Here is a 26,071-nt window from a genome sequence, read left to right as displayed (position 1 = left end):
ACATTCATCCCAAAACTTTTCAATTACCAATTTTATATAAAAACAAATATTACATCGAAATTTAATTATTATTAAAAATATATTAAATTTATTATATATTAAATAAGCAAAAAATATAAAACAATAAAATAAAATTAATTTAAAATTACATAATTTGAAAAATAAAATACAACAAACAAAATTGCAGTTATGTTGCTTTTATGTCATGTGGTATTTATATTATTAATATTGTTTAAAATATTCGTGTATTAATCATCCAGACATCTTCTACCACTGCAAATGGTCGAAATCCCGTATAATTGGGGCTACCGTCTCAATCCTTTGCCATGTCTCCCGTACGTTATTAATCGGCTTTGCCTTGAAAAGCCAGCTGCATACCCATCAGGCCCAATTTATCTTCTTAACCTTCTCAGCCCAGGTCCTCAATAGTAACGACCCTATCATGTAAAGACTCATTACACAAAACCATCCTCATCGCTTAGTGTAAATGTATATTCAGGAAATAGTGTCAAAATAAAAAAGAGAAGACCTAAAAAAAACATTATACACATGGACAAGCAGGTCGTGCCTCATTAAAATCTCTTTAACAAAAATTGAGTGAAAAAAAACTTGAAAAGTAAAAAGAGTAGCCGTGTATTATAAGAATCCAAAAGGCAGAGCTAACAACACAAAGCCAAGAAAGTTAGCAACGCCAGTGCGAGTCGCACCAATTGAGAAAAAACGCCAGGTAGCCAGGTAGTATGAGGACGATGCATGAGGGCACCGAAAGCCTGTACAAAAAACCATGTAGGCAGCGTCGAGGGAGAAAACAAATTTATGCATCTAACAAAAGCAATATGGATAAACCAGGTGTTGGACGAAATGTTAGAAAAGAGCAAACGTGGATATTCGCGTCGCATGCCCAAGATAAGGACCCAGAACTGCATCTATAAATGTGAAACGGAGCCTGACTTCAGCACACCGGACGTCTATAACTATAATTAAGTGTTTAAATTATCATAATTGTAGAAAATAATCTTCAATATTTCACTAAAAGCTCCAATGCATGTAATGTTGTCATTGTTGAGTATTTTCGGTTAAATTTAAGTTGTTTGATTTTTGGTGACAATAAAAATTATCTTTATAGCATTTTAATATTTTGAAGATTGTGATACCAGTTGAATAATTTTACAATTGTTAAATTATAATTTCAATATTCGACAATTCTAGTATAGGAATGAGCTCTTAAATTTATCCCAACAATTTAGTGTGTCATCGTGTACAGTCTTGTTCTTTCTATTATATACTCCATCCGTCCCAATAAATGTAGCCACCTTTCCATTTTGGTTTGTCCCACTAAAAGTGGCCACTTTCTTAAAATGGAAATATTTACTTTAATTAAATCTAATTAATTAATCTAATTAAGATGTATAACTAAACTTAAACCCAATAAACTCACACACACAAAACTCACCCCCTTACCCCTGTCGCCCAACCCCTTAAACCCAATAAACTCACACACACAAAACACACAGAGTGGCCACTATTGTGTGTACAAAACTCACCCCCTTAAACCCAATAAACTCACACACACAAAACACACAAAGTATGTGTACACTATTGCTAGTCTGCTATAAAATGGAAATGATGTTGTGAACGATCCAAAATAGCAAAAGTGAAAAAGATATCGTGGACGAAATAGTATTATTTATTTCTCAACTTTTTTTGTTAATTCTTCAATTGTCACAAATTTTATCTATATACATTCTGGTCTCCATGCCAACTGGAGTTTGATCAAAATGGTTGACGGCATGATATACCTTGGATTTGTTTGTGGTGAACTGCAGAAGATGGGAAAATTGCAATTACAATTATTAATTTTAAAAAAAAAATAGTATATCCAGTAGATGTATTATGTCCAAACATATTGTTAATCTTGATCATTCCATTTTTCAGTGGCAGTTTTCTAAATTTTTTACTCTCGGGTTAAAAATAATTTCTAGCCTTTTCTTTTGAAATGAGAGATCAACAATAACAGTTTATATTTTTCAAAGTCTATTAGTTATAACTTATAATTATCTTTATTTCACAATTAATTTGTTATATAAGTTAAATGTAACTTGTTTTAGAATATAATGAGCAGAACAAATTACAAGGTTGAAATGAGAGATTTGACGGTAAAAGTTTATATTTTTCATTTTCAAGAAGAAATTTGTATAGCTCTAAAAATTTTATGAAGTCCATTGAGTTTAAAATTATTTCAGGCCATTATCTTAGGGCGATTTGCAAAAATAGGCCACTATTTTACGGACTTGCAAAAATAGGCCAATTATTTTAGTTTTTGGCATTTTTAGGCCACATTTGAGCTCAATTCAGCATTTATAGGCCACTTTTTGGGGTCAAAATGTGGCCCAAAATAGCCTAATTGGGTACACATGTGGCCTAAAAATTAAAATAATTGGCCTAATTTTGCAAGTCCGAAAAATAGTGGCCTATTTTTTGCAAATCGCCCTAAGATAATGGCCTGAAATAATTTTAAACTCGAAGTCCATTGCTCTAACAAGTCTGTCTGTCTAATTGTGCGAGAGTGAGAATTTGAGTAGCCACTAGAAATGCATCAAAATTAATTTCACTTTTCTTTTTCTTTTTCTTTAGACTCTAAAAGGAAACAAAAATAAAGAAACATAACTAAAAACCCATGCACATAAGCTACGATTCAGACAAATGGAATTTTTAGGTCTCAAGTCATTACAAGTTTACAAAACATAATGCAAACAACGAAATATTGATGATGAACAGATAAGTGGAATTTCAGGATCTCAAGTCTTACAGTTATAATCTATTAAGTGGAATTTCAGGATCTCAAGTCTTACAGTTATAATCTATTACATCCTAATTAGGGAGAACTGAGCTGAAAGGGAGGACTGAGATGAAGATTCATCTGTTGAACTCGTTAACTCCATATCAGTACTAGTACCAGACCTGCAATAGTAGAAATGTGATCAAACACAAATGCTTATCCAACTTCACACGAATTGTTTCATAGTAAAATTCATACCCATTCGGGCAAACATAGTCAGCAATCTTCATTTTTCCAGCATAATCAAAGATGCCTGTGGCCTTCATTTCCCTAGTAATCAAATCATAAACCAACAATTCACATAAATTATCGCTCCCACCCCTCCCTTCGAGAAATAATATATTATTTTTAAGCCCCACTGCTTTCTCAACATCATTCAGAACAACATGGAAATGTTTTTCCCACGACCCAATCCTACTATCAAGCTCCCATATCTCAAAAACTTTAAACTCTCCCGGAAGAAGTGCTTTTCCAACTTGTGTTGCGCTTCTCTTATAGGATATAGAAAACAAACAACTATTATACCCAACTAGGGTATGCATACTGTTATGAATCTCAGTAGGGGTAAAGAGTAGAAAGAGAAGGTTTCACTAGTAAAATTGAAGGACACAATACCTGTACCATAATTAGTTATACCTATCCAATGATAATTACCAGTATCGTGGACATAAGCATATGTTTGGAAGCATATGGTAGCTTCAGGACTGTAATTTTCTTCCATCTATCATTTAACAGAGAATACACCTCAGCTACTCTCTTTGTGCTAATCAACCTCTCTTCTTTACTTCTTTTGTTTTTTTTCACAGTTATAGTGTGTGTAAAATCTTATGACTTTGAAGTCACCAGATTTTACATCATAACCAAAACCACTCCCAAACATTGAAGTGGAACTTGGTTTGGTTTTCATATTAGGCTGACAAAGGAATTTATATTCCTTGGTATTTAGATTCCAGATGCCAATCTCGCAATGCCAACCTTGCACATATAACTGTCCTAAACAAATACTAAAACAGACACGAAATGGTTTAAATTCATTAACGAAGGGAAAGGCAAGGTTTTGATCTACATCTATAATAGATGTAGATCCAATGGAATGAAAATTGAAATTAGTCCCCTTGGGATGGCCTAGTGGTTGGGGTGGTTGCCTGTTGTCCAATAGGTCACAGGTTCGAATACTCTCGGCCACAATAACCACTAGGTGGGGTGTGTGTGTGGTTTGTATTATTTATAATGTAATTTCATCAAAAAAAATTGAAATTAGGGTTAAGGAAACTGAAATAATGCTGGTCTTCACCATCAGGGTTGTGAAAACGTTTCACAACAAATCTGGTAAAAGGATCCACATATATCTACAAAAAAAGAAACAAAAACAATTAGACAACAATAAAGAAACAATTTCATGTTGAAGAAAACACAATTGAAAATTAATCCACTCACCTACAAAAACAATTAGACAACAATAAAGAAACAATTTCATGTTGAAGAAAACACAATTGAAAATTAATCCACTCACCTCCATACTCTGATTTGTGAACGAGGGTTTCTGTTTGGAGTGTAATAGAGTTTGGGCTGGCTATTCCGGAGGTTGCTGACGTCTGTGCATGGGTGTCTGTGTAGCAGAGAGAGAAAAGAGATTGGGCTCGCTCGTTTCACACGGCCTATTTTAAACTATTTTTAATTAACTTAGGGGGGTGTATTCGTTGTGGAATTTGATGGATTTCTATGGATTTTAAAAGTCTGGGTGTATTCGTTCAAGACTTTTAAAAGTCTGCAGAAATCTGGGTGTATTCGTTCAAGACTTTTAAAAGTCCATATAAATCTGAGTGTATTCGTTCAAGACTTTTTAAAATCCATACAAATCTAGGTGTATTCGTTATTCCATTGACTTAAAATCTGGAATGACTTTCATGGATTTCATCCAAAAAATACACACGATGAAATCCGGCCATGAACCACGAGAATTGAAATCCATGAAATTTTAAGCGAGCGCTGAGTTCCAGCGCCCGCGGCCAAGAAGCCAGCGAGCGCTGGAACTCAGCCATCGTTAAATTGTCCAGCCCACGCTGGGTTTGAGCGGGCGCTGGGTTGCCGCGGTCGCTGGGCCCAGGCAGCCCAGCCCACCCACGCTTTTTAAATACAGCTCTTCGGTTTTTTTCCCCTCATTCCACAGACGCCTACACAGAAGCAGACTTCAAAAAGAAGACAGTTTATCTTCATATTATTTTAATTATGCAATTTTTCTATAGCATGAATCTTGTACCTTTATAAATTGTTAGCAACTGTATGTTGTGTTTCTGTTGCGTGTGAGTTTATTTCAGTTTTTTGTTGATGTTTTTTATTTTTTTATTTTTATTCATTGATATAGTACTGTATCTGTATTTATTTTCGGTGTCTAGTAATATTATTATGGGAGACTCTCAACCACAAGATTCCAAAAAAATGGCAGTGTATGAAGCATGGACAAAGGAACAAAGTGATGCCTTGTTAAAAATTCTGGTTGAATCTTCAATTAGGGGATGGCGCGATAATAGTGGTTTATTTAGCAAAGCCACAGTAGAGGAAATGATATTGCCTGTTCTGAATGAAAGACTTAGGTGCAATAAAAATTATAATCACTACCAAAGTCGTATCAAATGGTTTAAGAGCCGTTGGAATGCTTATTCAACACTCTTGAAGTTTAACTCTGGTTTTGGCTATGACAACAACACCAAAAAATTCAACCCAAATCCAATGGCACCCAGATTCCCCACGCGCCTCCTTCTCTACCACCAAAACCAGTTCGCCGCATGTTCCCTCCCGCTACCACTCCACTATCGGCTTCACACAACCCTTATTCAATTCTCACGGATCCCCCACCATCTTCAACCACCCCCAACACCCAATTCTCCGGTTTCAATCGACTCGACCCGGCCGCTCTACCTGATCTAAAAAGCCCGACATCGGAGCCTGAGCCCAGTAGCTCCAGACACATCGGCTTTGGACTCACGCCCTCACCATCAGCTGCATCGCCGGATTCATAATCATTGTGCTCAACCAATTTCAAGATCAATTGGTCTTCTACGTCACCCCCACAGAAGCCCTAGACAAGTACACCTCTGACCCCAAGAAATCCAAGTTCCGTCTCGGCGACCTTGTGCTCGAGAACAGCGTTGCGCAGATCCCGTCGTCATCGGAGATCCAGTTCGTCATCACCTATCTGATCACTGACATTTTGGTCAAGTACGAGGGCAGCCTACCCGATCTCTTCTGCGAGGGGAATCTGGGTGCCATTTAATTTTAATTAAAAAAAATGATGGAGTTAACTATTCGTTAGGGCATAGGGGTTAATTGGAGAAAATTAGATACTTTAAGAGTTTAGTTGACACCCCCTTGCCATAGGGTGCCAGGAGCTATATGTTAGGGGTGAAATTGATCTTTAACTCTATTTTCAAATTTGAGGACCCTATACAAGGGTCGGCCCATATGGCTAGAAGCATCAAAATAAACTACGTGCGGATTTACCTGAGTTCTCCATTTCGCCAAACTTGATAAATTCTGTGTTCGTCATATGTAGAGTTGTGAACAAAATATTTTTGCTCGATTTTAATATTTAATTCAAAATATCGCTCTTTGTATTAAAAAAATATTTGATTTATATTTAAACAAAAAAAATCAATTCAGGATTAGTATTCAATTTTATATTTTCACATGAAAATGTTTTAAATTAATCATTAGTCATTACCTATTTTCACTAATGGGGTGAGTTGTTAATCCTTTTTCATATTCAATTTTGTTTTAATAATTTTTTTAATTCCTAAATCTGAATTTGGTCCCATCTCTAATTCGAAAATTAATTCAAATCGAATATTGAATTGTATTAAGTCTAATTGAATATTGAATCAAGTATTCTAATATTTTTACTAATACGAATCAAATAGAATGATATTCACTTTGCTTAGATTATAAGTTATAACTGCAGTCTATCTTATGAGATCCTGGAACTGGACAAATCTTAATCTGGATTGGGTTGGTTATGCTTTTTCTTGGTCCCCTTTCAAATTCTCGAGTTGGGCCATCCTGACAATTTGACAACTTATTACACAACCTTCTAAATTCTTATATTTTGATGCATATTGTCCATTTTTGCTAAATTCTTACGGTCTAAATTCTCAGAATTGTTTACAGTTCACTGAAAATAATGCTGAAGTCAACACTATTTACTTTGTTAGACTGTGTAATTTCAACCATCTCACAATTCTCAGAATTTACTATGTTTGATTTTTTGTGATAATAAGTACCTTTCGTTTTCTGAGAATTTACTATGTTTGATTTTTTGTGATAATAAGTACCTTTCGTTTTCGTCTCACTTAAGTTGATTAATTTCTTTTCGACACGAGATTTAAGAAAATAATATTTTAAACGTATTTGGTAATTAATTAAATGTTACCTTACTTATATTTATTTCATATAAAAAAATTGATCAACTAATTGAAACAACTCAAAAATAAATATTAATCAATTTAATTAAGACGAAGAGACTAATATATTTATATTTTAATATTTTGAAGATTGTAAATGTGATACCACTTGACTAGTTTTACAATTGGCAAGCATAACTTCAATAATCTCACATTTGACAATTCTATGAATGAGCTCTAAAATTCGGCGTCCAAATCCCTTCTTTTTTTTTTTTTTAATAAATTAATAATATTAAATAAAGAAATTTTATAATTTCAACAATCTCACATTTGATAACTCTATGAATGAGCTTTAAAATTCGCCGTTCAAATCCCTTTTTTTTTATAAATTAATAATATTAAATAATAAAAAAAATTAAGATAGCGCGATTCGCAGGAAATTCGAACCCAAGAAAATTTTAGAAAAAAAAGATAAAGCAAGAAAAAAGGAAATGAGAAATTGGTTCAAATTAAGCGCGCACCTTTATGAGCGAAAATTTAAAATGCTCTATTCCTTGAGCTATATATGAAAAATGCCATGTTATATACATAAGCTTCCTATGCCCTATTATTTAAATACTCTTAATGTTAATGTGTTTGCTTGATTTTTTGTAAAAGTCTTACACATTTAGTCGATTTGACAACTATCAGTCAACGATTTGACAACTATCAGTCAAGAGTACATGTAATCACATAATTTTATCGGTCGGATCATCTGATCGGTCGGTAAAATTATGTGATCGCCCGGTAAAATAATTTGACTGCCGGACGATCATATTATCTAGCCACTCCCGATCACATGTACTCTTGACTGATAGCTGTCAAATCGTTGATCGATAACTGTCAAATCGGTCAAATATGTAAGACTTTCACAAAAAACCAAGTAAATTTATCAACATCAAAGGGTAAAATAGATTCTTCACTTAATTTGAGCATAAAATTATTAAGTTTATAAAGTAGGACATTTTTAACATACACCTTAAGGAATATGACATTTTTGCTTAACACCACCTTTACTAGGTCTGATGACGTCGTTTGCCAAAGCGTTGATTTGTAGGGGTGAGCATCGGTTCGGTTTGGTGCAAAACCGAACCAAAAATTCAAAATCGAAAATCGAACCGATGGTTAAAATTGAAACCGAACCGCACCAATTGGGGGTCTGGAACCGAACCGATAAAACCATCGGGAATGATGCAATTTATTTTATTTTATTTTTTTCGAAAATACCAATTAAAAATTGTAAAATAATGTAAAATACACAAATTTCAAATGTCAAATCCCCACAACATGAACATGATAAATAATTATATATTATAATTGTGAATTAGGGTTTTAGTTTTAGGTTAAAAAATTAGAAAAATAATTATAATTATAAAATAATTATATATAATAAAATATTAATATGTATCGGTTCGATTCGATTTAAAATCGAACCAAAAAACATCAAACCGAAAATTTTCGATTTTTACTTTTTAAAATCGAACCGAAAACCGAACCAATAGAATTGGGACCAAACCACACCAGTCCAGTTCGGTTCGATTCGATATTTAGTGTCGGTTTGGTTTCTGCTCACCCTATTGATTTGTTTGTCGATTGTGGGTTTCGTGGTAATGGTATGACCCCTCTGTCACTCCATACAGAGAGAGAGAGAGCGAGACAGTGTGAGAGCGATTAATAGAAAAATGTCAGGTGCCCTCAATCGATCTTCGAGTGGTCCTACGAAGAATATCCTCCCTCCTCAAGAACTCCTCGACGATCTCTGCAGGTACACCCGCACTAATTCTGTTGGATTTTCTTCTTAAGTTTTGTTGGGGAAACTCGCTTCTTCTGTTCGACCAAGAGTTGTTGTAGCTGCTGATTCACTAAAATTAAGAGCTAAGTAGCTCAACTCAATACTTTATTGAACATCGACTAAAAGCCAGCAAACATATAGGAAGATGAAGTGATGCTACTTGTGGTTAAAGAATGAGGGGTTGTTGAATGGAATTTGAAGGGTTTTCTGGACTATTTGATGACTTTAGGTGATTTTAGTGAAACTATGCTGTTTTGGTTGAGTGGCAAGGTGAAGTCATTGAGAAATTTTTGGAGAAGTTTTGGTGTCGATAAAGTTCTTATTTATTTATTCTTTAACCCTGTCGATTAAGATAAGGGGGATTAAGGAAATCAGGATTCAAGAGGTAGTGACAGACATTGATTCTTCTGTTTTTCCTTTTGGGGGCATTTTTTCATGTCAGTGACAATGCTAACAATGAGGACTTGACTCATTTGGAAGGAAATTGAAAAAATGGTGGCGTTTAGAAGGAGATCACCAGGGCCCAGTAATAATTTTTTTAGTTTCTTAATTGTATTTGTGGTTGTCCTGCAGTCGGTTTGTTCTAAACGTGCCCAAGGAAGACCAGCAGTCTTTTGAGAGGATTTTGTTTCTAGTGGAGTACGCCCACTGGTTTTATGAAGATAACTCTGTTGAAAAGAACCCATCACTGAAGTCATTGACTTTGAAGGAATTTACTTCCTTATGTATCCTTCAAGATCTATATCAGTGTCTAATTTACAAAATCCTGTTTTTTATTTCTTTATTCAACTGTTGAAGAGGGTTGAATTGTCGTATAGTTGTGAGTTTTACTTGTTTTTCCCTGGTTGTCATTTAATCTTGCTCATGTACTCATCAGTTTTCATATTTGTTCCTTATTTATTTATTTATATGTATAGGGATAGATGCTGATAATTTATTCTTCATGTTTGTGCATTGATCTAAATAAGCCTGAAGCTACTTGCAGTCTCTTTGTCTTATATGTGTTGTGCAGTTATCCTTAACCAATCATAGTGTTTAACAATTGTGATGTTCTGAAACCGTATGTTCCCCATATTGATGACATATTTAAGGACTTCACTTCGTATAAATTTCGAGTTCCAGTTACAGGGGCGATTATACTGGATGAAGCTTATGAACGGGTGAGGTCTTCTGCTCATAATTGCCATGAAAACTTATCTATATGGGCTACCTCTTAGGACTGATATGCTTAGTTAACCACTTTAACATGTATATTTCTATTGTTGTTGTGGCATTTTCACAAATATGTTGGTGTTTTTATAAATGCTCTTGTGTATGCTCATTCTTTTCTATGAAAGTGTATGAGATGGGAATTTAGGTAAGTTTTCTTTTGATACCTAATATTTTTCATACTTGTCAGCTGTTTTGGATCATTGAACTGTAAAGTACATGCGCTCTTCCACATAATACTGCTCCTACACTGTAATGTAATATCTCATTTGAAATTATCATGATATAACTACAGAATTTCATGATATGACACCAAATCCTCCGGAGAAATTTATGTTCAATTTAGGCATTAAATATCTGAAGCTGATCAAACTGTCTCTGCATAAAGAGGTGTATATTATTTTGGTCTGTTTGAAGCTTTTGCATATTTTTCTAATTTGCAGTGCTTACTAGTGAAAGGATGGAAAGGAAGTAGTTGGAGCTTTCCCCGTGGAAAGAAGAACAAAGATGAGGAAGATCATAAGTGTGCCATTAGAGAAGTATGCCCATCTTCTTATGCCTTTTCTACTTACATGATTGGTTGGAGTAATAATTTGGAGCACTAGGGTTCTGTAATTTGATTCGTTAGTTACTGGCATATACATGATCCGTGCTTATGTTTTGTTCGAGGCTCTTTCTTTTATGGTCATATACGCTAATGGACAATAAGATATGGGAACTCAATGGTATTGCTCCTGTGATATTGTAGTGAAGTTGAGAGAATTACTTTGATTTCACTTTTTGTTCTTGGGACATGGTGAATAAAATTCCATATTTCCACTTCATTTTTGTTCCCTTTTATCTTCTTCTGTTTTCCATGATTAGGACACAAAAGTACCTTTTATCTCGAGGAGTAAAGGAATAATTTCTAAGAGCAACCATCCATTATGACTAATCATGTGAACTTTTAACTAGTTACATTCATAGGCAATAATTTGATGCTCTAAATTCTTGCTTGAAACATGTTTTCATTTGCCATTTCTTTATTAGTTAACCTCCAATTGCAATCAGCCATACATTTTCTTTGTGCATTCTTCACACTCTTGTATTAGCTACTTCTAATTTCGTTCTTTGATGAGTGCAGGTATTAGAGGAAACAGGTTTTGATGTTTCAGAACTCCTTAACGAAGACGATTACATTGAAATGATCTTTGGACAGCAGAGAGTGAGGCTGTACATAGTTTCTGGGGTGAAAGAGAACACATCTTTTGCACCACAAACTAAGAAAGAGATAAGTGTATGTCATTCCCCTTCTGAAATATCTGAAATTTTGGAAGTCCCTGAAAAGGCATTTTGCCCCTCTAGTCATTGTACCAAATCACAGTTCATTTCTTATGCAACTATTCTGTTTGCTATGTTCCGAAGAGTGGTAAAACTGAGCTGCTTTTGTGATTGACATGATCATTTTTTGTGCCTATATATATTCATATATTCTGATGTTGTCATCGCCTATTACAAGGCTAATCTGCAGCAACTCCAAATTGTTTTATGGTTATTTGCAGGAAATTGCATGGCAGAGGCTTGATGAACTTCAATCAGCAAGTGGTGATGTCATATCTCGTGGGATCACTGGCCTCAAGCTCTATATGGTTGCTCCATTTTTGGCGTAAGTTATCTGCAGTCAGCATGTGGAAAATTTCCAGATCTTTCTTTTCTAAGGAATCATGACTCTTTTTGCAGATCTTTGAAGTCATGGATCTCAAAGCATCCGCCTCCGATAGCAACTATGTATGACAAACCTCGAAAAGGTCCTCTGTCCTTTGATTCTCACTCATTTGTCACCATAGCTCTTTTTATTGCTCGGTATCTCTGCTGCATTTTATCTCATTGCCCACTTCATCATTAATGTGGCCTAATCCAAAAATACACTTCAATAACCGCTTTCTTAAGATACATGTTTCTTTAGTTTCCCTCAAAATGGAATGGCAAACCCTGGACTTTTGGGTGAATTAAGTTCAACTTCTTCTCTTCCGAAAAGTACAGTTTGAGCATTCACTTCTTCATTCTCTTAATTTGTTTAACGATTACAAAATGCTCGCACATAACCTTATTCTCTTGTATAAAAAATTTGCAGCTACGTTCCACTTTTTCCAAGCAAGAAGCTTCTTTTGAATATCCTAACTTTCTCTTTTGCACAAATCGTGGACTTTTGGGGTAAATAGAGTTAACATTCTGCTATTCCCATCAGTAGATCTTGACAAATCACTTCATATTTTTTATATGTTTTTTTTTTGTTACAACATGCTTTAAAGAAATGAATACAGTATTTTCTCCCGTATCGAATCTTTGCGTTCTACTTTCCTGCCTCTCCAAGAAGAAGTCTCTTCTGAATATCCCTCTTCTGTTGTGTGCAGTCCCATGTCATTAGTAGTTCCATATTAGTGGACACAAGCCACTTGCCCTTGCAAATATGTGCTTTATGTGGTGGTACAGTGGCATATATGCAGTTTCATTTATCATTTTAACTCGCATTTTGATTTTTAGTATGCCATGACTACCATACTAATTTTCTTGATCAAATTATGGCTGACAATTGGTCTCAAACTTGAAGCAGTCACTGTTTGGAAGGCAAAAAACGGCACTGGTGGAATCCCCTCTATAGCAGGCGAGCGCCAGCCAAGTAAAATCCTACCTGATGTGCACCCTCCTGAAGCTCAACCAGTAAGCACCTTCAGAAACTTCCGATTTGATACTGGTCCGATCCTGCAAGCAGTCGATGCTGCATTCTCTAACTGAGTGTCGAACAAATTGACCCCGTGTAAAGCATTTTCGTGCACATATTGAAGACTCTGTGACCCCCTTCCTGATAGAGTGCATATATTGGTAACGTAGTTGCTGTATATTTCTGTGTGGGATGGATGTTTAGGCTGTGTATGTACATCCTGTACATAGAGACCTGTTGATGAGAGTAGGTGAGTGAGTGAGAGTTGCTTATTGCCTTTCCTAATATCTTTCTTATTGTATTTATCATCAGTTTTCTTGTTATTTGTTTAGCTTTGCTTCCAAGTTTGTGTTTATTTCGGTCAAATTTGTTTCCTTACTCAAGTTCGACTCTTCTATGAAACTAAGTGGACTTGCAACTACTTCATATTTTGTGTTGCATTCTCTCTCCCTCCCTTTTCTTTTATTGTTTTACAAATTGTCACAGTAATAACATCACTTCTCAATTTTGTAGCAAAAATTATGCCTATTTTTTATTTTATTTGTTGGAAAAGTGAGTTGGACATGGTTTATCCATGTTGGCAAGAGATTTGTTTGAGCAACCGGGGCATCATGGAAATATATCATACCACCTCGTTTTTTCTAATCGTCAAAATTTTTAGATATTGTCTATTTTTTGCTACAAATTTAAAAGTGATTATATTATATTATTATAACGATATATAAAATTTGCCTAAACCAAAGTTGGAACATAACTAGTAATCTTTTTTAGCTCCCTCCGTTCTAGATAAACTTCTTAAAAGGGAGTGATACGATTTTAAGATCAGATTGTTCAATGTATTGAAAGTAGTGAAAAAAATATGTCGTAATTAGTATGGGAAGTGATGAAAAGTGAAAATGATAAATGAGATATTAGTATAAGTGATGGAGTATAGTTGTAAAATAGAATCAAAAGTTTTTTATGGACATTGAGAAAGGAAGTATAAATTAACCCTAAATGTTGTATAAATGAGGTGAAGTGTACCTAGCAATCTCAATTAGATGGCGAGGTCACATAAGTGGAAAGTCAAAGGTTTATTTTAAGGGTTAGGTAGCTTTGGGTATGATATGAAGACAAACTCTCATACGTTCGACTGGTTCGGCTCGGTTATCATTGTTTATTATTAAAAATTATATGTATGCATTAAAAACATTATTTATAATGTATATTTATTTTTATTATTTGATTTTATTAATTAAAAAAATAATAGAAAAAAGTTTTAGTGACGATCTTGTGAGCAAGGGTTTCTGGGCAGGTAGGACCCGTCCGCATGTAGCCGACGCCTATATAATATGAATTGTTGGTTTGGTCAAATTGAAGTTAGTACGTTAATTCCCTGAAGAAAAAAAAAACACCATTTCTCTTTTAAATGTCTGCAAATAATTGTGGATTTATAGAGGAAAAGGTAGAAAAATGAAAATAAAAAATAATAGTGATGAGCATAGGCAAGTTTAAATTAATTAATATACCTATCTAATCTAATAACTACCTAACTATGGCGGTGGGGTGGTGGCCTCCGCCGCAGCTGAGGGCCCTGATGAGCCCCCACATCAACCCCCAGCTCCGATTGCCATCATCGGCAAACATGAGAGAGCGGCGGCGGCTCTGCCTGTTCCTGATGTCGCTGAGCTCCACCGCCGGCGAAATTCTGGAAAGCCCGAACAAGAAAAAGTACCACTTGGAGTTGGTCCCCACATTCTTGCCGGAGCTCAGCCTCCACCGCCAACGCCTACTTTTCTTGGTGGGCTGATTAGCTTGGTTTGATGATGTTTTGCATGGAGGAGAGAGTTGTTTGTAGGGGATGAGCTTCCCGCAGAAGACGATGTTTTCCGGCGGGAAGAAGGCGGAGGGACTGAGTTCTTGGCTGGAGAACTCAAAAATGTCTTCATGGGGGGAGGAGGAGGTGGTGGCGGTGGAGTTTAAGGAAGAATATTGATCCCAGTCACCGCTTTGATCACTGTATAATGGAAGATCGCATAGTGATACTGTTTCTTCTTCATCTTCTTCATCTTCTTTCATGTTTATTGAGATGACACTTTCTTCAACTCCCATCATTGTGTGTGTGAGAATTATTCGATTGAGCTAATTGAAGCAGATTCGGGGGTATATAAGTGGCTTTAGAGAGAGAAAGAGAGGTTATGGGATGAAAATGATTTGGTGGATAATAAACTACTATAAAAAATTAAAGATTTTTTTTATTGTTGATGGCTTTAGGATTTTAGAATTCTTCTAGATGGATAAAAGAATGAGAAGGTTGTTTTAAAAGGCATATGACATGGGGTATTAAATAGGGTTAATTACCGAATACAACTTTGAAGTTGTATCACTTTACGCAAAAATACTTCATCTTTCTTAGTTTTTAGTATCCACTTGAAAGTAACACGAGTTTTAATAAAGTGATTGAGTGTATTGTGCGTAGAATAAGAGTTTCATCTTTTATGTGAGTGTTAAAATAATTAAAGTTGAGTAAAGATCTCACCTACTTTTACTAAAAATAGAAATGGATACCAAAATGTGGGACGACCAAAAAAGGAAAGTTGGATATCATAAGTTGGGACGGAGGGAGACGTCAATTGCATTTAACCCCTTATTGTACCATTTATTAAAAAAATTTGTCCTCTTTTTAAAGGGTCGTTAACTTCCGTCAAGAATTTCTTTTTCTTTTTTTAATTTTTATATTACATGGGACCCACTTCATCTTCCTCTCCACCACCTCTGAGTACCACACCCACTTTTCCTCGCCTGAATCCTGGTCCCTGCTCTTCAACGCCGTCTGCACCAGCGCAGCCCGCTCCGCGTTGTAGGCATATGTTAGCGTTGCCGACAAAAACATATTGGGCTGATACATCAGCAACACACTCAATACTCTTCTTCCTCGCCAAGACTCACGCACACTGAAACAAAAATCAGACGCTCACAATTAGACGGCGTTGCTCCTCCCTTGTTCTGAATTAGACGACAGCGATGGACCTCCGCCGTCCGCCTCTGCCCTCTTCTCCCTCTCTCAATTGTAACAACAGTTATGGCCGTCGTCGCTTGAACTTCAACCTAGGCCGAACAGTAGCCAACTGTTGCTATCGTCGGCTGATACCAGCCCTTAAACTCTCCCTCTCTTTAACATCTGACGACGACGCAGCTATAGGTTGCGCTTCAACCTCCGGTCTCGCCCTTCGTCGACCGCAACAGTATTCGTGAATGCTACCACCGATCTACCTTTTTTTCCCTTTGCTTCTTGCTGGGCGGTCAGTAGCTCCACGCCATGGCTGTTGCTCATGAGATTCCGGCAAGGCAGGTGATCTCCCTCACTCCTCTCGACTCATCTCCCCAGTTTCAAAACACTCAACACAACAAGGGGTACAATAAGGGGTATAAAAATAACAAAAAGAAAAAAAGAAAAAAAAAATCTTGACGAAAGTTAACGGTCGTTCAAAGAGTGGACAGATTCTTTTAATATATGGTACAATAAGGGGTTAAATGCAACTGACATTTCCTTAGGGTTGGTTATTTTTGCGTAAGGTGGTACAACCTTGAGGTTGTATTTGGTATTTAACCCTATTAAATATTTAAATTACACAATTTTTTTAGAACAAATTACACAATGAATATACATGTGTGTTTTTTAAAATGGTTATTTGCGTTCAAATACATTAATTTTGGAGCTAGTTTAATTTTGTACATGGCCTTTAAAATGAATCAAAAAATATATAAATTTTAATATTATAACAAATTTACCACTAATTTAATTTTTTTTTTCTAAATTATCAAGTTAGAATGTCGTTGTATGCTCATCGAACATTTTAAAAAATGACATCTAATAGGACATCTCTAAACAAAGTCATTTTTTAAATCGTCTGATGAATACATATCGATATTCTGATTTGCCATGTCAGCTTTAATTTGAACAACAAATTAATTTATGGGTAAAATTGTTGCATCATTAAAGTTCATGTATAAAATCAAACTATCCTCAAAGTACTGTACTTAACTGTCAATAATCCTTTTCAAGGGTTATTAGCGTGTAGGCTTTGAAATTTAAAAATCGCGCGACGAAGACTCGAATCCAGGACCTCAGGTCTTGGACATTAATCTCTTATCGCTAGACCAACACATTTGTTTACAACAATTAACCCAACGTCATTTTGTCTACGAGATCCACATACAATTCATGGGGTATAAAGTTTTCAAGTCTTGAATGAGATTGTAAACAAATCAACTTGAGGGTTTAAATAATTTGATAGGTGCTACTCATATCAACAAGATGCATTTTCTTTTCTGATGATTATATGGAAAAAAAACTTCAAGATTAAGTGTGCTTGGCTTGGAGCAATTTCAGGATTGATGACCCCCTGAGAAGTTTGCGAGTGAGGACAAGAAAGACTTTTGGAGCAATTCCAGGATGGGTGACCCCTTGGAAAATTTGCGAGTGAGAACAAAACACGCTAGAAAAGACTCATATTGGTCTACAAGAACAGCCGTCAAATTTGAAGACTCGTATTGATATATGAGCACAATTGTGAAGTCTGAAGTTGAGATGTTACATGTACTATGCATAATAATAATATTTTCACAATATATATGATATTTGTGATGAGATGGCATTATAGCAAATTGTATATTTGACTCTACTAACAAAATAAAATTAATTAATAGTACAAACTAATTGGACACCTGGAGTCTATATAGAATCTGTGTCAAAAAAAATCTTGTGATTTTCTAGAAGGGAGGTGGAACGCCAAGAAAAAGGACAAGAGTTGTAGTATCATGTTTTGGGGCATATTTTCTGGCAAAAGAATATATATATTTGTATTCTTAATCTATCTAGACATGTTTTATTAGTCAAAATGTAACAAGGTCCGGATCCATATGATTGCGGATTAATTTATAGCATTCGACTATTTTATGAAAATAGTAAAATGTACGTGAAAAATAGTTCTAATTTTTTGGAGTTTTTATAAGAATAAAAAGAAATTGGTTGGCGGAGATGTGCATTTGCTAAAATCGGTTTTCAATATAATATGAGTAGTAAATAATGTTGGTGAGTTTCGAAATTTTAATTTCTTTTAATCGCAAACTTGCCAACTCTATTGATAAAGCCATCATGTGACAATAGGATGATTTGATTAGCATTTTGAATTCTGACAAAAGCAATGAATTTGATATTTTATTTACCCAAATTGAGAGCCGTCCACTAATAATGAAATTAGGTTATGGCCAATGAATTCAAACCATTTTTGACTTTTCCTTTTATTAATTTTTAACAAAATATCTTTATTATTGTAAAGTGTTTAGTTCTAGAAGAAAAGAGTTAAACATGGACTAATTTGAGAAAAATTTTAAAGCAAGGACCGTGAGAGGAAAAGTTCTAATAAATCTTGAATAGGTTAGCTAGACCACTAAGAGGAGTTTTAACAATTTAGTAGTATCAAATACTACTAGTATATTGAAAGAAAGAAAAAAACTCAAAATTCACTCATTTTTATTTAAATTTTATTATTTTAATTAATTATGTGTTTTTTAAATACTTGCATAAAGCTAGCTGTAGGTTAGGGTAATTCTAAAACACATTAATTTTTCTAATAATACCAGAATATATGAAAAATGGAAAGACAATAGTCTATTTTTCGATCTATCGAATATTTAATTACAAATTTATGTTTATAATAGACATTAAAAAAAAAGGTTGTCTTTTAATTTATATTTCCGATTTTAAATAATGGTTTGAAGTTATTCCCAAATATGATAACAAATGGTAGGAATTGGTTATTTTTAAGAGTGGTGTCCATGTCTGCTGTGTAGTTAGATTGATCCCAACAAACATTGTAAGCAATTAAATACGTATATATATTGTAGTTAATTGCGTGACATGTGGACAAGTCACTGCTGTTCTAGAAATGGGGCCCACCATCAAAATGTGCCGCCTTTGAACGGTTAAAATTGCACTGCCGGCGCTCTCTCTCTCTCTCCCTCTCCGCCGGAAAATCAAGAATCTAAAATTAGGTAATCCAAATTTAAAATACTTTTTCAAGAAAAATCATGTGCAAACGGATAAAAAGTGACAATTATTTTAAAGAAAAAATTACTCCCTCCGTCCACTAATTAAAGGCCTATATGAAAAAACACGGATTTTAAGAAAAAATGTATTTTTATTAGTTGAGTGGAGAAAGGGTCCCACTTTTTAAGAAAAAATGTATTTTTATTAGTTGAGTGGAGAAAGGGTCCCACTTTTTTGTAAAGAATCTTTGACTTTTTTGATTAAATAATGAATAAAAACTTACCAAAAATACATACTCCCTCCGTCCCTGAAATGGCTTCCTCTTTGGGGACGGCACGGGTTTTAATAAAAACTTGTAAAATGTATTGATAGTGGAGAAAAAGTGATATAATTATTATTGGAAGTTGTGAAAAGTGTTATAATTAGTATTGGGAGTGGTGAAAAGTGAAAAGTAAGAATAAATAAAGTATTGTTAGTGGTGGGGTAGGTTTCCAAAAATGGAAAGAAAGAAAGAGGAAGTTATTTGGGGGACGTCCCAAAATGGAAAAAAAGGAAGTTATTTTAGGGACGGAGGGAGTAGGTCTTGTTTTTGTGGACGAACCAAAAAGGCAAGTAGGCCTTGAATTGGTGGACGGAGGGAGTACTATCTTTTTAATTATTTATCGGATCAGATCCGTCCACACAATATATTTAGCCTGCATATCAATCCATCTCATAATTTTGTATGGTAGAATTCGTATTTCAAAACATGTTTTATAATTCGATCACTGAAATTGGTTAATAATTTATGTTTTGATGGAAACTAAAATTAATCTCTTTATTTTCATAGTGAAAACCTTAATTTTTGAGACATATCATTGTATGTTTTGTATTTTGATTAGGATTGGATAGTTCAATACTAATTAGGACTGTAAATAAATATTAAAAAAAAATAGGATTGTAAATAAATTACTTGAGCAAAGCAGAAGAAGCTCACACAATCCACTTTGAATTTTGGAATACATTGGAGCTTTCATAATTCAACAATTTAATTAAAGCAAAAACTGACACGTGGACGTTTGTATGATATGGATATATATACTGTAGTTAGACGTTTGTAAGTGTTTTATTAAAATATATAATAAAACACTCGTGAATATTCTAATAAAAAATGTGTATGTCCGTATTATGCGGACGTCCGCATGAAAGTCCTCCACTTTAATAAAAAATTATCAATCTCATAAAATTTTCAAGCTGGATCGTATTTTAGCTGATTCACCACGCTAAGCAAATATAGTCCATTAAAACATATAATCGAGCTCGAGTTTGAGCTCTAACTCACTAATATTTAATACTCCAATAAAAGTGAGTCATGTTTGGTCCAACCCTACGAAAAAGTTAAACGTTATTCACAGTCAATATCAAGTCTATAATCAAGAAAATTGAATTTCGTTTTCGAAAGATAGCGAGATGGAAATTGTTACTTATTGTTATAGAAATATTGTTTGTGATTGGCTTATAGTAATAAATTATGATAATAAATGTGGTGGTCCAATATTCTAGAAATGGGGGCCGACTATTCCAACCCTTTGACTGCTTTCGGGCTTCACTCTTTCACCATTTTATTTGCGTGCGGTTTGGAGTTATTTATTCCAACAGTTTTTTTTTTAAGACTTTAAAATTAATAAATAAATGGACCCTCCAAGAAAAAGGAAGAAAAAAATGCTTTCAATTCGATGTTAACAATATATATGTGATTATAATGAGATGATACATCTATTCTAGATTAGATTGATCGAATAGTTGAAAATGATTTTTTGTTCTTATTTTATATAGTGGTTTTAATTTAATTTTTATATTATATATATATATATATATATATATATATATATAGGGTGTGGTTATAATGAGAACCACACTTATCGTGAGAACATAAGAACCATTAAAATCAATGCATCTGCTATATAAATTAATGCATTCGCTATTAAATTTAATGCATCCGAAAATAATAAAAATTTTGCTCCCTTCAGGATTCGAACCCAGAATCTGCATTCATCCACCAAGATGATGCATCCACCGTAGATCTTGATGATCGAATGACTTAAAATGGTTCTCCGTTCTAATTTTATTTAGTGGTTCTTATTTGAACCTCTCCCTATATATATATATATATATATATATATATATATATATGAGAAAAATAAGAATAAATTTAGAAGGCTAGATATTCAAACCTATGACAAAATATTAATTTATTTAAATTTACGGTTTAAAAAAATAACAAATAAGTAATTTGCACTAGTCTAATGACATCCCTCACCCATTCATATCTGAGATTACTAGACTCCACTTGAGTCCATTAAATTGTTGGACTTGCAGTGACTTGAGGCACTAAAGTTCCACCAAAGATCGAACATTGGATGGAAAGAAAAGTCAAATTAATTTTGATGTATGGCCAACAAACTCTCTCTCTCTCTCTCTCTCTCTCTCTCTCTCTCCAGCCAATTTAAACATGAGGTCTCTATTTCTCTCAACGATTAGTCAAACTGGTTAAAGCAATCCACTTCATAAGATTTTTAAAACTATACAAAGTTCTTCTAGAAAATGATAAATTTATAAACTTTTATTGCTATTTCAACCTTATAATTAATTTATGCTGTTAATATACACATGACTTGCAAAGAACAAGGGTTAGAGACACAACACCCAAGTACCCATCCTTGAACATTCTAGGCAACCTAACTCATCATATTCTACTTTAGGGTCTGCAGTTTCATGACCTCATTTGAAACTCTATATCAAAGGCAAACACATTGAGTGTGCATTCTCTTTGGTTACAAGTTTATCATAAGGAAATGAGAAATAAGAAAAGATGGCAAAATTTTATCATATTTTAGTAGTCCCCGCCTTTTTATCCTATGTTCTATAGAGTGAAAACATGAGAAAATATTATCACATCAATAATCCATGACAATATTATCATGAATTCGCTTGAAAATGAGGAAAAAGGGGCTGCCAATTTTTTTTTCACCCTGCTCGAATAACATTATCCACCCTACAGTAATATGTGAAAACAGTGGAAAATAATTATTGTCCACCATTTTCCATCAAAGAGAAAACACCATGAGAGGATGACATAACTTCAAGCATCTATCTGTTCTTCATTTTATCTAGAAGGGTTTCAAAGGTAAATCAAATATATAGGGGCCAAAAGCAAGAAGTGCTTTATAACTAAGGATGTTAATAAGTGACAAGTGCAGAGCCAAGCTAGGTCTACCACATAATAAGCATACCAACAAGCTCAAAAGAGATTCTTATACACAGGAACATCTTCATGTAATATCAGAGGAAATTGGGTCAAAATTGCAGGTAAAAAAAAGATGTTTTTGCCATAAACTGTCTGCGCTTGATAAGGGATGCAAGCCTTATGACATACTGGGATAACCTTATTTCATGCCTGGAGGCTAAAAATTCAGAGGAGAGTGTTCCATGACTTCATGCGGCGGAAGCAAGAGAGCTACAGCTGTAAACACGGTCCGCCTCACAAGTTCTTGAAAGCAGTATCACGGGACCGGTCATGAGGGTTCAGCTTTGCTAGCAATGCCTTGTTATCACAACGCTCTTCATCGACATAGTAGAAATTGCCATTAGCCTTAAATGATACGTAGGGCCTATTGGTGTCTGGAGGTCGGATATCCGCAAACATGATGGTCTTCGTTATATATGTTCCCAACCACGACATCATATCAACCTCAAAGCTGTCAGAGCCAGGCTGCCATCTGAGTTTGTGGACATAAGGGCTCACAAACCAGTGAAGAGCCCCAGTAGTCGAAGCACTTAAGAATATGACCGAAGATGCAACTGCACCCTTTAGAATCACGTTCGTGTCTTGAGATGTCATGAACGTGACAATAGGGCCTAGTGATACCGAGAGGCAGCAGGTGGAGAGTGAGAGAAGCTTCACTTTCTTGATTGTATTTGATAGAGGACCATTATAAACAAACCCATAGTCTTTCTCATCAATTCCCTCTTCTCCCCTGTTTTCATTCCCAATGCTAATCTTGTTCTTGTCTGCTACTGGAGCTGATCGAGATATAAATCGTCTCTGTACAGAAGGAAACTGCACTGGAGAGTTGGCATTGGTTTTGGAACAAAGCGTATCGGCCCATGGAACAACCCTAGAAAGGTGATTGCCTGATGCAAAGAACGAGCTATAAATAACAATGAAAAAGAAACCTAGTTTTGCAATGTGAGATTACCAAGTTTAGCCAAATAACGAGGACAAAAAAGAATCAATTAAAAGAATACAAAGAGCTAGTCTTAAACCACATGCTAGTAGCAACTAGTATTTGCATTTAAGTTGAAGATACATTATAACGAACCGGAGAATTAGTTAGTCTGAATGCAACTCCCCATTTTCAGCCACAAGTTTTTGTTATCTATACACCTTCGGGCAAAGTAAGGCAGGCCCCACAAGAAAGCAGCAATAGAGGCATTCACAAGATTACATATAATGAGCGGGTGAGACACATCACAAAGTTGGAGATGAGCGACGAGAAAAACTCTGAGCTCACAGGAGAACTAATAATTCAGCTAACCAATATACAAAAAATATACAATCATCATCTAGCTCAACTGAAACGGGTTTTACGCTGTACAGGAATACATTGTTAGGCACTATGTATAACATATATACAGAACCATTCAATGCTTAATCTTGGGAGACATAAAAAGGGCAATGCACTTAAGGCAAAACAACAATATCTCTCCAACTATGTTTGGATTGCGGTGAAAACTAGCTTTTTAACTACTTGATCATGAAAAAACCAAGTATCCAACACTAACTTCCTGGCCAAAGATACTACAAATTCCTCCTCGACATTGATCCCATTTGGGGCCAAAAATGGAGTTTTAACTGCCCTATATCAGTCAGACTTGAAAATCGTGCATCTGAATAAAAGCAAATAGTACAACGAGCTTCCGCCAAAATCTACAATTCCAATTTTTCGAAGTTGAAATCTAGAATAATTCGGCTCGACATAAATTAGTGAAAGCGCGAAATATATTCACGGGAGAAGATAGAAATTCAGCTAAAAAAGTCATTTAAACGAACAGTAAAGATGAAATCGAGCAAACGCATTACGGACAAATTGAAGATTCGTAGATTGAAATAAAGAACCTGAATTGAAAGCTTTAGATTTAGATTTAAGCAAATGAAGCAAAGCAGCTCTCGCCATTTTTGTTCTCGGGCCACAAATTGTGCTTGCAATTCCAGTAGTAAAACCCTTTTACCCCATTTGATAGGGTTTTATAAGGATAAATATATTATAAATATTAACCACTGACGAAGCAGTAATGGGCATTTGGTCTAGTGGTATGATTCTCGCTTAGGGTGCGAGAGGTCCCGAGTTCAATTCTCGGAATGCCCCTATTACATTTTTTTTTGTTCTTTTTTATTCAGAGGTTCTCTTTTTTATTCAGAGTTCTCTCTCTTTTATATTTGGATTATCAGTTTCAGTTAGGCTCAGAAACCTTTTTCAACTGTCAATGTCTGATGTTCATTTTGAATCATTTTTGATGGTGTTTGCAGTTGAATATATACCATATATTGATTGTGGGAGGAGATATTTAGTGGTTGATTATAAATGGTTGAACCTTTTCTTTCCTCGAAACAAAGCTGCTGAAATGAAAATTTTATTGAAAAGAAAGAAAGAAAAGTTGTTACAAAACCGGTGTAACGAAAAGCAGTACAGCAAGGGACCAATGTAAGGCGCAACACGACCTAACGAAAAACCAAAAAACAAAACCACAGTTCAGGGGGACGGGAAATTCGCCGCCACAGATTACGGCCAAACCAAAACCCATCGGCGACTCGTCCCCCTAAGCCGGAAGAAACACAGCTCAAGCACAAAAGAGCCAACAACAAAACCCGAGGGGGCTGCACTGGCCATCCAGAGAAATCTGCAGTGGCCGGACCAAGCCGAGCGTGCAGCACAGGATGCCCACCGAACGCATCATGAATCTTCCCTGCTCTGGTCACCTCCGGAACCACTGGAGACGCCGCATCAGCGCAAACGGGAAAAAGCGCAGATCTGCCAAAAACCAACAACCTACGGAAGAGGAAACCGAAACAGCAAAAAAGAGCAAACAAACACAGAAAAGGAAAAAGAGGGGACAACACCACAAAACGAGCCCCAGCCCATCGAGGGAAGACCCAACCAAACAAGACAAACTGGCCACCAAACAAACTTCAGTACAGGTTGAACTCCAGAGGGGCACAACCTCAAAACAAGCACCAACCAAACCCAAGAGCAAAAGATCCAACCATCACAGATGAAGGGAAGAGCAAAAGCAAGGGACATCACAGCGAGAAGACCAAACAAGACGATCAGACCCAGTTCTCCGCAAGCAGTGAATCTCCTAAAGCAATTACTTTTATAATCAATTCTCAAACTTATTAAGCATATGCTCAAAACGTGCTTTTCAAGGTCAAGATCACGGGATGAAACCATTGGTGGTAACCCAAGTTTTCCCGCGTGATGAAAATGAAAGTAATTTTGTGAATTAATGTACAAGGCGACTTTTGATCAGTAGTTCTACTATTCCATATTTTCTACACTTTCTTGTGTTGGGGAAACTTTTTTAGTGGATAGAAATTGGTAATCTTAAGGTGTGATTGATTACCTGCAGAATTCATTCATCTGTGTTAAAATGTTTGACATTTGGGGTAGTTTGGTGTTGGACTCCTTACCTTATCATCAACTATGTTCTTGGAAGTAAATTGCGCAATGTAGGATATTTGTTCGGTGATGTTTATCAGTCGCTGGATTTTCCAGCCATGAAAATATCATACAACTTGTATTCAGTTTTATCACCAAGGTAATTAATCAATATATTCAGGGGCATTTACTTTTAAGGATTAACCTTGATAGATAAAATGAGTACATTTAATCTTTTTTTTTTATTTTAATGAATTAAAACTTTGGGATATCGCAAGACTCTTCATTATTTCAATTATTTGAGCTAGTTTTGCTTGAATTTATCCTACTGAAATGGTGGGATTGGAGGAATCCTAATCTTAAAG

The 26,071-nt window shown here is 35.2% G+C and overlaps 4 protein-coding genes and 1 non-coding gene across 6 annotated transcripts; 3 read left to right on the top strand and 2 right to left on the bottom strand.

Moving 5' to 3' along the window:
• Positions 1 to 2,680: 2,680 nt before the first annotated feature.
• On the bottom strand, positions 2,681 to 3,943 carry LOC131001964 (uncharacterized). Its single transcript, XM_057928623.1, has 2 exons — positions 3,038 to 3,943; positions 2,681 to 2,961 (listed from the first exon to the last, which is right to left on the bottom strand). The coding sequence occupies exons 1-2, from the start codon at positions 3,379 to 3,381 to the stop codon at positions 2,865 to 2,867; spliced, it is 441 nt and encodes a 146-aa protein (XP_057784606.1). The 5' UTR covers positions 3,382 to 3,943; the 3' UTR covers positions 2,681 to 2,864.
• A 1,335-nt stretch (positions 3,944 to 5,278) lies between these two features.
• On the top strand, positions 5,279 to 6,113 carry LOC130998209 (cytochrome c-type biogenesis protein CcmE homolog, mitochondrial-like). The gene is made up of 2 exons (XM_057923639.1): positions 5,279 to 5,433; positions 5,840 to 6,113. Exons 1-2 carry the CDS (start codon positions 5,279 to 5,281, stop codon positions 6,111 to 6,113), a joined length of 429 nt encoding a protein of 142 aa, XP_057779622.1.
• A 2,739-nt stretch (positions 6,114 to 8,852) lies between these two features.
• On the top strand, positions 8,853 to 13,403 carry LOC131001963 (mRNA-decapping enzyme subunit 2-like). The gene is made up of 8 exons (XM_057928622.1): positions 8,853 to 9,040; positions 9,641 to 9,792; positions 10,100 to 10,227; positions 10,720 to 10,815; positions 11,400 to 11,552; positions 11,818 to 11,921; positions 11,996 to 12,063; positions 12,870 to 13,403. The coding sequence occupies exons 1-8, from the start codon at positions 8,958 to 8,960 to the stop codon at positions 13,049 to 13,051; spliced, it is 966 nt and encodes a 321-aa protein (XP_057784605.1). The 5' UTR covers positions 8,853 to 8,957; the 3' UTR covers positions 13,052 to 13,403.
• Positions 13,404 to 22,186: 8,783 nt separating this feature from the next.
• LOC131001962 (uncharacterized) lies at positions 22,187 to 24,394 on the bottom strand. 2 transcript variants are annotated; one of them, XM_057928621.1, is made up of 2 exons: positions 24,167 to 24,394; positions 22,187 to 23,181 (listed from the first exon to the last, which is right to left on the bottom strand). In XM_057928621.1, exons 1-2 carry the CDS (start codon positions 24,222 to 24,224, stop codon positions 22,529 to 22,531), a joined length of 711 nt encoding a protein of 236 aa, XP_057784604.1. In that variant the 5' UTR covers positions 24,225 to 24,394; the 3' UTR covers positions 22,187 to 22,528. The 2 variants fall into 2 exon arrangements, with proteins under 2 accessions (XP_057784604.1, XP_057784603.1); XM_057928620.1 differs by having other exon boundaries at positions 24,131 to 24,245.
• TRNAP-AGG (transfer RNA proline (anticodon AGG)) lies at positions 24,345 to 24,416 on the top strand. Its single transcript has one exon. It is a non-coding gene; the product is annotated as a tRNA-Pro (tRNA).
• Positions 24,417 to 26,071: the final 1,655 nt, after the last annotated feature.

This window comes from Salvia miltiorrhiza, chromosome 8, assembly GCF_028751815.1.
Source record: "Salvia miltiorrhiza cultivar Shanhuang (shh) chromosome 8, IMPLAD_Smil_shh, whole genome shotgun sequence".
NCBI lineage: Eukaryota > Viridiplantae > Streptophyta > Magnoliopsida > Lamiales > Lamiaceae > Salvia > Salvia miltiorrhiza.
Note: the sequence above shows the minus strand (reverse complement) of the source record. Positions and strands in the feature narration are given on the sequence as shown.